The 12,916-nt window shown below is 37.0% G+C and overlaps 1 protein-coding gene across 1 annotated transcript in view; it reads right to left on the bottom strand.

Annotated features, from left to right (window-relative positions):
- Positions 1-12,916, bottom strand: part of Cntnap5 (contactin associated protein family member 5) — an 852,241-nt gene that overhangs the window by 626,102 nt on the left and 213,223 nt on the right. The window contains exon 3 of the mRNA XM_090342979.1: positions 4,332-4,525. Coding sequence (XP_090199105.1) covers positions 4,332-4,525 — 194 coding nt within the window. The remainder of the gene's footprint in view (positions 1-4,331; positions 4,526-12,916) is intronic.

Here is a 12,916-nt window from a genome sequence, read left to right as displayed (position 1 = left end):
TTGAGACAAAATAACTCAAAACTGCAACTCCATCCATAGAAACAACCAGTTTTGATTGAAAATGCCAGAGAAAATAAATAACCTCACATCTATCTGTCCCTCCACAGTCAACATAAAAATCTTAAAATTGTTCCTCAAAGTGGAAGGTGTGACTATTTCTCACTTGAATCTAAAAGCAAAACCAAACAAAAATCTTCAGGGACTTCAGCATTGAGAAATAAAAATAGTCCTCATACTCAAGGAAGAAATGTCGTGCCCTAGAAGACTCTTAAAATTCTAATACAAGGAAGGCATTGGTGACTCACACACGTAATCCTAGTTATGCAGGAAGCTGAGATTTGAAGTTCAGAATTTAAAGTCAGACCAGGCAGAAAAGTCCTTTGTCCCAATTAGCCAGAATATTTTCTTATGTCAGAAGACAAGAAGGAGCTCAAACTGGAGTTAAATTCTTATATATCATCCTACATCAGAATCAATTCTAAAGGAACAAAATCTCTCAGATACTATGAAAATATCACAGGAAGGAAAAGGAGAAACACTAAGGCTCATGGGCACAGGATAAAACGTCATAATCGAAGATCCCATATGTTTATTTGTTTATTTCAATTAGGGAAGGGGAAGGGGATAAAAAAGATGATGAGACAAAGGACACAGGGCGAACCAATGCAACAATGATAGTCACAAGACAATATGTTGGAAATTAACTTTACAACTTGGGAGTAGGTGAGGGAGGGAAAGTAGAAGAAAAACATGGAAAGTGCGCACAATGTTCATGATGTAATATATTCATTAACTTATGAATGTAAGTGTAACCCCTCTATACATCACCTTGACAATAAAATAAAAATTTAAAAGATCTTTTTTTTTACAAGATCCTGAATCACAATAAATCAAAGAAAGTCTGGATAAATGTAATTGCATGAAACTGAAGCGTTTCTGCATGACAGGAGACATAGCTAGTAAGAGAAGTAAAATGTTCATAAAATGGGAGAAAAATTTTACTGGCATGCACCAGAAAAGGGACCCACATCTAAAATATACTTAGAGCTCAAAACTGTTAAAGTCTCTTGTATAAGCCTTTAAAAAAAACAACAGGTGAATCAATAAATGGGCTAAAGACTTAAAGAGAGACTTCTCAGAAGCAGTAAAATAACCAGTAGACACATGCAGAGATGTTCAGCATCTCTGTCCACACAAGAAATGAGAATCAAACTACATTGAGATTCTACCTCACTCTAGTAGAATGGCCAATATCAAGAAAATTAACAATAACAGATGCTGTTGGAGATTTGAAAAGAAGGAAAGCTACTACAGTATTAGTGTAAATGTAAATGTGCTCAACTTCTCTGGAAATCAGTATGGATATTCTGCAAAAGATTCCTCAAAAGACTAAACATAGAGCTTCCCTATGACCCAACAATTGCACTCATATGCATTTATCAAAATGTCCAGAAATAAGGCCATATTAAAGCTATTAGCATCACAACATTCACTGCATCATTATTTACCATAGCTAAGATATGGAACCACCCAAGATGCCCCTCAGTAGATGAAAGGATTAAAAAGATGTGTTATTGTACACAATGGGATTCTATGCTGCCATCAGAAAAGATGACACCACCCCATTCATAAGGAAATGAAAATCATATTAGGTAAAGTAAGCCAGACCCAAAGGAAAATAGGCTCTATGATTTCTCTCATTTGTAAGAATTAGTGCACATCTAGGAGTGTCCTAGAAGACAACCACAATAGCTCAAAAGCTAAGTGCATATAGCCATATAGGATGGGACTAAGTAAAATGAAATCTAAGATATGGAAGCAAGAGTTTTATCTTGTGATTGTTGTTCTGAGTTTGCTATGTGAATTTATTTTTTCTCTCTTTTTTCCCCATATGATTTACCACATGTTGTTACTGTATCTGACTTTGTTACCGGGTATATTATATATACATTTATTTATTTATTTACTTGACATAATGAAGGCAAGGGGAAAACAAGATGAGTGGGATGGGGTGGGGGTAGGGAAAATGGGAAAAAAACATGAGAAGGGGTATCAATGTTCAAGAATTAACGTACTCACTACCTGTAACTGTAACTCCTATTATATCACCCTGACAAAAAATACAATATTTTTTTAATGATTAAGCATAGAATTTCCCTATGATCCAGAAAATTCTACTCATGGTCATTTATCCAATAGATCACAAACAAGGTCACACTAAAGCTACCAGTACAATCATAATCATTACAGCATTATTTATCATAACCAAGATACAGAATCAACTCAGATGTCCCTGAGTAGACAAATGGATCAAAAAAAGATGGTATATATGCTCAATGGACTTCTGTGCTTCTGTCAGAAAGAATAATATTATGCCACTGATAAGGTAAAAATATGGAAGGACTTGGAAAATTATATTAAGTGAAGTAAGCTGGACCCAAAGAAAGGTAGTTTGTTCACTTCATTTGTTGTAATTTGAAAGTACCTATAAATCTATGACTAAACACACTGGATAGTAAAAGACAAAAAAAATACACTTGTACATGATAAATTATACAGGACTATAGACATTTCCAAAGGAGGTTATTCTTAAGAGAGAATCACAAAGCTTCAATAACTATGGGCATATGATCATATAAAATGATATGTATCAAAATGAACTTCAAGAAATGGAAACAATAGTGTTACTTTGTTATTTTGTTGTTTCGTGTTTGTTGCTGTTTTAGTTTTCTCTGCATTTTGTTTTCTATGTAAGTTTTTTTGTGTGGGGATGAACAAATGCAGCAATGATATTAAGTTGAAACTGAACATGGGGGGGATTGGAGGGGAAAACAGGGAGTAACTAAAGGAAGTGGTGACACTGTTCAAAAATAAACGTCCTCTTTACCTAATTTATGAAAACCTTCTCTACATCACCTTTAAAATAACAACAACTACACACACACACACACACACACACACACACACACACACACACACACACAAAAGAAATAGAAAGCTGATGGACAATACACTGACCCTGAGTTGAACACACACATACACACACACACACACACACAAAACCTTAAAACAACAAAATAAAGAGTAAAAGTAGACAATTAACTATTAAAATATGTTATTTAGTTTTCAGTAATCATTTTATTCGGTATCACAATTCTAAGAGTATTTTTTCAACAAAACAGGGCTCACACAGAAATTGCGAATGCAAACAATCGTCATTGATTTAAAGGGGGTAACAGCTATGAGGATGTTGAGAAGAACTCATTCTCATAATCTCATGTGGTTACTGTATCTGACTTTGTTTCCTGGTATGTTGTGTATACATTTATTTGTTTATTTGAAATAGGGAAGGGAAGGGGGAAAACAAAATGACTGGGAGAGAGTGGGAGAGGGAAATGGGGACAAAAACATGAGAAGGGATATCAACGTGTGAGAAGTAATGCACCCACTACCTGATGAATATAACTGTAAACAAATGTTACCCCGACAAAAAAATAAAATAAAAATAATAAAAAAGAACTCATTCCCAATATCTCAATCTTTATATTTTAAGTACCATTACATAAAATATGATAATTTTCCTTCTAAAAGTAACAGCTTAACACTTTATTTCACTCAAATCAGGAGTATTTGACAACAGTTCAGGTAACTGTTATTTTTTTTTCAATTTGTTATCTGCTGATAAACTTTTCATACATCGAGGTCAAAGTACAGGAACAGAATTAGGAAAGAACATCTGTTTTACACCTGGTTAAAAAAAGAAACTCTTTATTGCTACAAGGCAAACATTAGTTACAATGATAGAATAATCCTAAACTTGATAATTGAATTTGCATTTTTCGCATTTTCACATGGTTTTCAAATCTTGGACACAAGGCTGATCAGCATCATGCCTTTGAAGTGATACCAATCTATAGAGTCACCAAAATAACAAAATTGGACTACTCCAGCCAACTGTAAAAAAATTCAATAGGCAAAATGGCTGGCATATGGTCAGCAAATAATAGATACAAACTTAGTAGAGTTAAATGAGTGTATGAACAACAGGACAGATTATATGTTTGCTCTTGTTTTAAAGAGAAGTGCAATCAGCCATTTCCTCAGGTTTCTAGCAATGGTGGGAACCCACTAAGCTCTTGACAGCAGACTCCTGATTTCCCTAGAAAGCAAAGCCATACTGGAGATAGGGCTTATGTGTGCTCTATTTCTGGATGAGCTCTCAATGATTCGTAAACTACCAACAATCTGGATATGGGAAAATGACAGAAATCCACTCATCCCCATTAGCACCACCATTTTTTTTTTCTTGGGAAGAGAGAAAGATGTCCTACCCATATGCTGTCTTCTTGCTTGTACTGTTTCCAGTTGCGCCCTGTGTCGCTGAACATCAGGCTATAACTTGTCACCCAGTCAGAGCTTCCATATCTTCCCTGCGTGGCCACTCCAGTTATCTCTACTCTGTTTCCCAAGTCCATCTGGAGCCACTGTTGAGTATTGGAATCTGCAGGGGACCAACCACCAGTTCCTGGAGTGAAATGAGAAAGAGAGAGAGAGAGCGAGAGAGAGCGAGAGAGAGAGAGAGAGAGAGAGAGAGAGAGAGAGAGAGAGAGAGAGAGAGAGAGAGAGAGAGAGAGAGAGAGAGAGAGAGAGAGACAGAGAGAGAGAGACAGAGAGAGAGAGACAGAGAGAGAGAGACAGAGAGACAGAGAGAGAGAGACAGAGAGACAGAGACAGAGAGAGACAGAGAGACAGAGAGACAGAGAGAGAGAGAGACAGAGAGAGAGAGAGACAGAGAGAGAGAGAGTTAGGAAAGTTGTAGTAAAATCTCACATAGCCACAACTTTCATCATCTGCCAAAGATCAATGGAAATAGTGTTTGATACAGGTGTTCTTGCTTCCCAAAATATGCTCCACTCATTCCTGCCTTGAACTTAACTCTACGTGACTATCCATCATATTTTTCTTTCAACTGTTGTTAACTTCAGCATGTGGTTTCCTAGGGAGTTTTAGTCTGTTTCATATGTTTTCTCAAAATCAAGTCTTTAATTTTAGATACAGATCAACTACCTGTCTGTTCTCTCTGTTACTCCTCCTTTTGTTCTTTTACTTCTTTAATTTATTCTTTATCTTTATTTATTTTTTTCTCTGTTCACTATCTATCTGTAAATATCTACTATGACAAATCTATGTGAGGAGAGGCCTGAGTGCACACCAGGTAAGCCTCTGAGGGGCAGGATTCTTTCATTCAACCTGCATACATAGAGCACCAGGACTATGTATCCTAAGAAATGAGAGAGAGAATGAAGGAGAGATTGACAAACAAAAACACGCAATGTTGATAGGAAATAAGATTTATAAGGGGTAGATGCAGAGATAAGAGTTCAGAGAAAGACTGCTTCGAAAGGGATCAAAAAGGCAACTATAGATAGTGACAGAAGAGCTGAAACTTGAAGCAAAGATAGATCTATTCCCAGGAAAAATGGAGGGGCAAGGGAGCAGGAAGGGACTGAGCAGTGATCAGCCAGAGTAGAGAGCACCATACATACTTTATGGGATGCACATGAGGTTTAGTGTCTTTAATGTAGGGTAGCATTCTAACTGAAGAAAAGAGCCAGATTTTGTAATTTATCACACTTGAACATTGGAGATCAATAATAGCTCGCATTTAATAGAAAGATTTGTAGCTTGTGTTTTCTGTTTCCATTTCACAAAAGAAAAAGCTTAATCAATATTTACTTCTACTGACTACAGAGTCCACAAATCTGGAGAGAGGCAGCTATTACAGTTGCTTTATGAAATAGGGAGAGATAGCATAAACAAACCCATTTTGTTGACCATTTTGCCCAAGGTGTATGATTCGAGAGTTAATTAAAAATGTAACTTATGGTCAGGAGTGTGGCCTAATTGTTAGAGTGCTTGACTAGCATGCATGAAGCCCTGGGTTCTGTTACTTGGTGCCACATATACAGAAAATGCTGGAAGTGGCGCTGTGGTTCAAGTGGCAGAGTGCTACCACTTTTCTTTCTATCAGTTTATGAAGAGACTATTTAGATCCTCTGTGTGTGTGTATGTGTGTACACATGCATGTGTGTGTGACTTTAAACTCAGGGATTTATTCATTCCAGTAAGTCTCTCTACTGCTTGAGTCAAATCTGCAGCTTTATATCTCTTTCCTCAAGATCAGTGCTTTTCTAAGCTCTCTTTATCTGTACAGTCCCTCATGATATAAGATTTTAATACATGCACGTAGTCACTAATACTACTAGTATTCTAATACTCTCTTCTATTTCTTCCATAATAATAAATTCATAGTTTAAATGTTCAGGTTTGTATAGTTGTTATTTTAGTTCCAGTCATGTGATCAAGTTATTATAGAACAATAATGCAACTGAGAATAAGAGCATGGCACTTTTAGCCCATATAGCTAATTTTCTTTTATTCATCTGTTCCGTTAATAGAGGCAGTTGACAAGGTATTAAATAATGGCAGAACCATAAAATAGATCCTGGATCTCTTCATTATAATATGGAGTTAAGACCAAGGTACTCATATGAAGGTTCATGTGTATACATTAATATACACAATAAATAAGAACTACCTCATTGTCTACATACATTCATTTCTAATGCAGTAAAATTTCTTTAATAACTACATGTCCTATAAAATTGAGTTGTTATTGTAATTATGCAGTTGAAGAAGGATATCTAGCAAGTTCTAGTATGTTTAGAACACTAGCAACGGGGATGCAGACACATATCAGGGATATCCTGCTATTCATAATTATTCTGGAACAGAAAATAAAATGAATCCTAAACCTGCAGAAAATCAATAAAGGAGAAAAGTCCTCAGGAAAAGGCATTTGAGTAGGCTTGTGAGATATCAGCTGTACAAGAATCTATTTATTATCTACTCTATCCACCTGTAGATATATCTGAAATATATCTGCAATTCTTGACTGGCTTTACCTTCCCCTAAATTCTTAAATCTCATAGAGATGGAGAGAATTTACATTTCTAGGAGATACAAAATCTTTTTTCCATTTTTTCGTCATTCCTCTCTTGTTCCTCCTACTATTATTTCAGAAGCTTCTGTATTGTGAGAGAGTAGTGACTGAGTAGAAAAGCAAATTTGTTTGACAGTTTTTTAAATGCATAATAATAATTATTAAAGAAATTACCAGATGACTTCTGATTAAAGTATGAATCATTCTTTAGTTGCAAGGTTTTTGCCTATAAAAATTTCTCCCTGAATGACCTTATACATACATGAAAAAGATTAATGTTTATGTTTGATTTATTTTTTAAAGGCCATAAACAGTAAGTGTGGTAAAAGAATAGGAATTTGTGTGCTAGAAGTACAAAGTAGAACTTTTTGTGTTTGCTGGATCATCTTCAGGCCTGGGCATTCCTCTTATTTCCAACACTCGACAAGCAGATTTCCTAAATACGATTTAGAATCTTTTTTGTGTATGTGTGTTAGTGTTGTTCTTTTTATTAAAATTGATTTTACATCATATTTCAAATGACGTGTTTAAGAAATAAGTACTCAAGAAGGGAATCTTTATATACAATCACTGGCACTTAGATTTTAGAACATAATTAAAAATAGGCAGAGGGTTTGTATGTTATACATAATTGCAATCCGAATATAATGACAATTTATACTAATGATGAGTAAAAGAAAACAATGAAATAAGAACTCTTTTTGAAAACACTATCACTAGTCAAACTAAACAAATTTTAAAAATATAAGAGGTTTAGCACTAAAAACATTTTGTAAAATCTATCTAAAGGAAATCGCATCTCCCCTCTGCCCAGAATAAAAACCTTAGTTTATTAATCCTCCTGAAATTAACCAAAATGGAATAGTCACTCTTAGCATTCATTAACACATCAAGTTAAAAATGTACTAAACCCAAGAGTCTCAGCTAAAGCTCTTAGAATGGAGAGCCACTCTCTGAGTGATAATTGCCAAGGACGCTTCTCCTGCTGTTGAAGATGCTCCCTGAATTAAAGCTAATAGGCTAGACACCCAGGGTTTCCATGGTTTCTATGGCAACATTTTGTTCCTACAACCAAACAATAAATGTGTTTTCACAAATGATGAGAGTAGCCCGAAGCTACTATTTGTAGTATCTCTAAAGACAACCAATTGCTTCCTGTTTCTGAATTTCCTTTAAAATGAATATCTAACAAACACACATATATATATATATATATATGAACTAAGTATCATCTGTAATTGTGACTGAAGTATCAATAACTAGTATTTGCAAGCACTTTTGTGAACCTTGCAGTTTGAGTTTAAAATCATTTGGTTGAAATTTGAATTTGAAGGAAAAAAAATTAAGTTTGAAGGAACACTCATCTTACTTTAGATCTTTACAGTATCCAGGAGGTACCATATACCCTCTAAATCATTCCCAAATCCTGTGATTTTGGATCTGGGAATAATATGGAGGATGTGTGTTAGTTAATTTCTAAAATGACTTTATTTGACTGTCACAGGAGCTTATTCAAGACCCAGGATTGCTCCTGAGGCCAGATTGGGTAAGTCATTTGCAAAAGTTTTCAATCACACAGGCAGAATATTTGAGCAGTTTTTCCCAGATCATACAACTATACGAAGAAGGGTTTGCTTAAAAGCTCACAACCTGGACACATAATAGAAGCCCTTTATTTTGGTATGGGAAAGTTCTCACAAGCACCTACAACTCACTGTTTTGCTCACTTTTCCCCTAATAACAATTCCCACTAGAGACATAATTTCTATTTACTCATGAAAATCAACAACATTATTTTCTCTTTCTTAGAAAAACAGAACAGTCTCATAGGGCCAGATAAACAACCCAGGCTATATGGTGCCATGTTTAATTATTACCTAAAATGTTAAAAAGAATTAACATATTATAGGCTTTAGATAAAGACACTTATGGAGAATTATCCCAAAACTAATTTTAAGTACAAAGAAGCCTATGCAATTAGACATCCGGTCACCTTGTCTTCTATATTCTTCTAGATCAAGATAGTAATTACCAACCATGAATTCCAAACTTCACATGCTGTCACATGTTGCAAGCAAAAGAGAAAACAGCAGGAACAAAACCTAGAAATTCTGCAGGTTCTATACCCATTTCCATTCTTCACTCCAAAAGGAAAATGAGAACTGACTGATGTCACACCTTGAAAATGGGGATAAAATGGATTACACACCGATCTCTGCCAAGAGATACTTAACAACTGTCATTTAAAGAACAAAAACATCCATTTATGTCCCTACCAAATTGAGCTAAAATAGTAATAAACAACACATAGCATTTTTCACAATAAATGTCTTTTACACATAGTGTGCAAATACCTTAAAATTTCACACCTACTCACTCAAAAAAATTTCGAGAATGTGCAAGTTTTAAGGACATATGATCCTATGCCACTGAATACAAGATCCTATAAACAATAACACACACTCACAAATGGCTGCCATGATGGCTAGAATGAGAAGCTTCATCATTAATTTTCAAATACTGAGTCTTCTGGTTTCCAAGCTTCAAAATTTTTTGTATCAAAAGTGGTGCTGTGAGGGGCCAGGAATTTGGCCTAGTGGTAGAGTGCTTTCCTAGTTTGCACGAAGACTCGGGTTGGATTCGTTGGTACCACATACATAGAAAAAAGCTTGAAGTGGTGCTGAGGCTCACGTGGTAGAGTTCTAGCCTTGAGAAAGTCCAAGGACAATGCTCAGGCCTTGATCTCAAGCACAGGGCTGGCCAAAAGAAAAGGGGGGGGAGGGTGCTGTGACTCCAACTGGTAGAGCACTAGCCTTGAGCGAATGAGCTCAGAGATAACATCCAGTCCTTAGGGCCAACAAAAACAAATAAATTCACCTCTCTAGTTATGGTATCTAGTTTACTGCTACTTAGTAGTAAGACAAGTGGAAAAGATGATTTGTCATAAATAAACCAACTATGAGGCTAACCCCATTCATACACATGCTTGCAGGTCCTAAAGGGATTTTCTGCTCCTCCTTTCCTTATGGTGCTGTCATTCCCCTTGACAAGGAGCTCTACATTTGGGAAGCTATGAAGTGGGATATGGGACACTTCTGTTACTCGGCACATGATGCAGACCAGGCTGGATATGTCTGGGTACTGGCCAGCCTTCCACAATTTCTTTTGCATAATAAGTATGAGGGAGTCTTCAATAGGAAAATGACACATTCTGGGATTCAAAACAGACCAAAATCCTGTAGAAAAACCTGGGGATGACCATGTTTTAGACCAATTTGCTAGAGAAAACAAAAGGTTTCCTAAAGATGTGATTCCAATAAGGAAGGAAACAACCAGGATCCCAATCGAACCCAGTTATTATAGCTTAGGTCTGCCTTGAGAGCAATAAGTGGGAAGCTCTGCTGGGTACAACTTAGTTTAGGTTACCTGGTAGTCTGTTATGCGACAAACACTTGCATGTAAGTAATTCATTTGGCAAGCCTTCTCAGGAGGCCTGTTTAAAAGTCAAAAGAAGTCAGGCACAGAGGTGAGAGAAAGCATTCCAGGGAATCTCAGGTGGCCCCAAGACTGGGTGGGAGTGACTCGATCCTCAAGGGACATTTCACTCAAGCAGGAGAGGGATGGAATTTCCAAACACCAGCTCTGTCAGGTAATCAACCATAGCTGCTAGAAAGAGGAGTCTAGACATTTGTGTGGCAAGTGGCAATTCTGGGGACATTCTTGGTTCTCCCTCCTTCCTAGCAGATAGGCTCATCCCCTAGCTATGAACTGTCAGCTCAAAATCTTCTCAATGAGGTATGAGTGGATTATGCCCTATGAGGCTGAGATCTAAGGATTGTGGTTCAAAGCCAGCCCAAGCAAGAAAGCCCATGGACTTTTCTTCAATTAGCCAACAACACATCAGAAGTAGAGCTGTTGTTCAAAGCTGTAGAGTATTAATCGTGAGCAAAAATTCCCAGGGATAGTTCCCAGGCCCTGACTCAGGACTGGCATGTGCATGCTCAAGTTCACAAACACAAGCACACACACATTCAGAAATTCGTTGTTGGCCATAAAGAAGTCTTTTTAGTTATATCTGTCTCAACCTTCCTCAGATAGATATGTTTCAAATGATAGTGGCTGTTGTCTCATGGTATAAACAAATTTATGGTACATTCTGTGGTCATAACCTCCCCCTGAGCAACCAAAAAATGACAAATATCAGCAGAGGCCACATGCTTGCCAACTTTCTCCACTTTGGCTTCATCCTACTTCCTTTACACTCTGCCTCTAGAGAGACTCCCTCACACAGCACTTCACTGAGGAGCTTCATTCCAGTTTAGCTTTCAAAAAGCCCTCAGCTTAGTTCTGGCTTTTAATGAAGAGTGGAATCTGAGACATATTGGCACCAACACCTTTACTGGCAGTGTATGGATGGGATCATTCACTGGGTTCCTGTCATTTCTATAATGAGAATGTCATGCTGTTATTTCAAGCGCACTCTTGACTAAGGGAAGTTTGCTATAATGTTCTCCATTAAGTATCTTCTCTTTTAGAAAGAGGATTCATCAAGACCTTATGGATCAGTAGAGAATATTTACTTGTCCATTTCATAGTCAGAAGTTGCACAAAGTTAAGACAGATAAGAATAGAAGTGGGGTCCAAAGGTTTCCAGTTCAGTCCAATGAGAGGATATCTCATATTTGAACCCCAGGAACAATTTCCATAAAAGTCCTGACATTTTTAGAAAAATTAGATGTGAGACTCTAGTATCTAAAACTTTACTAATAGTTTCCTATGCTAGTGGATATTAAATAGTCTTAAACTATTTCACTTAAATGAAATACCCATAGATATATGTGGCTGCTGGTTGCCTCATTGAATACTATAACTGAACAATTTTTGTCTTGTAAAAAGGTCCTGCTGGGCAGTGTTGTTCTAGAATTCCTCTCAAGTAGACAGCTTAATTTTCACTTGGCAAATCATTAACTCTACCATATGAAAGCCATAAGAGGTTTTCATTGGATTCTCTCTCTCTCTCTCTCTCTCTCTCTCTCTCTCTCTCTCTCTCTCTCTCTCTCTCTCTCTCTCTCTCTCTCTCTCTCTCTCTCTCTCTCTCTCCCCTCCTGCTCCTCCTGCTCCTCCTCCTCCTCCTCCTCCTCCTCCTCCTCCTCCTCCTCCTCCTCTTCCTCCTCCTCCTCTTCCCCCTCCTCCCCCTCCCTGCTGTGAGTGTAAGTTCCCTCTCTCTCTATCTTTCTCTGTGTATATATGTCTGTAGGTACTGAGGCCTAAACTTGGGCTTAGCTTCTTTCCTTCAGCTTTTTCACTGTATCACATGAGCTACATCTCCACTTCTTTCACTTTGCTAATTAAATGAAGATAAGCATCTCACAGGCTAGGAGTTTTTCCTAGTGGTAGAGTACTTGCCCAGCATGCACAAAGACCCGGGTACGATTCCTTGGTACCACAAACATAGAAAAAGCTAAAAGTGATGCTGAGGCTCAAGTGGTAGAGCTTTAGCCTTGAGAAAGTCCAAGGACAGTGTTCAGGCCCTGAGTTCAAGTTCCAGGACTAGCAAAAAAATGTCTCACAGACTTGCCTGCCCAGGCTCAAAGATTTCAGTCTCCTAACTAGCTAGCATTATAGTCAAGAGACCCTAGTGGTAGACTTTTTTGTGTGTTTAATGCATTTATTTATACCTTATTTAGTGGGCTTAGAATGGATGATCAAGTTGCATTTATAGTAAAACAATATGAAAGATTTAATAATACTTAAGATAATGTTTGCTAGTTCCTAGTATATTGAGAAAAAATACTGTTTAAGTAACTGAAAGGAAAGCAGAAGCAGAACTGGAAATTATTTGTAACTGTAGGTCTGTATTTTGAGCCTTGCTACATATAACTGTTTCTTTCATGAGCAAAATACTTTTCAAAC

Source organism: Megascapheus bottae, chromosome 12, assembly GCF_031878675.1.
Source record: "Megascapheus bottae isolate mThoBot1 chromosome 12, mThoBot2.hap1, whole genome shotgun sequence".
Lineage (NCBI taxonomy): Eukaryota > Metazoa > Chordata > Mammalia > Rodentia > Geomyidae > Megascapheus > Megascapheus bottae.
The sequence above is the reverse complement of the archived record's forward strand: the minus strand, read 5'-3'. Positions and strand labels throughout refer to the sequence as shown.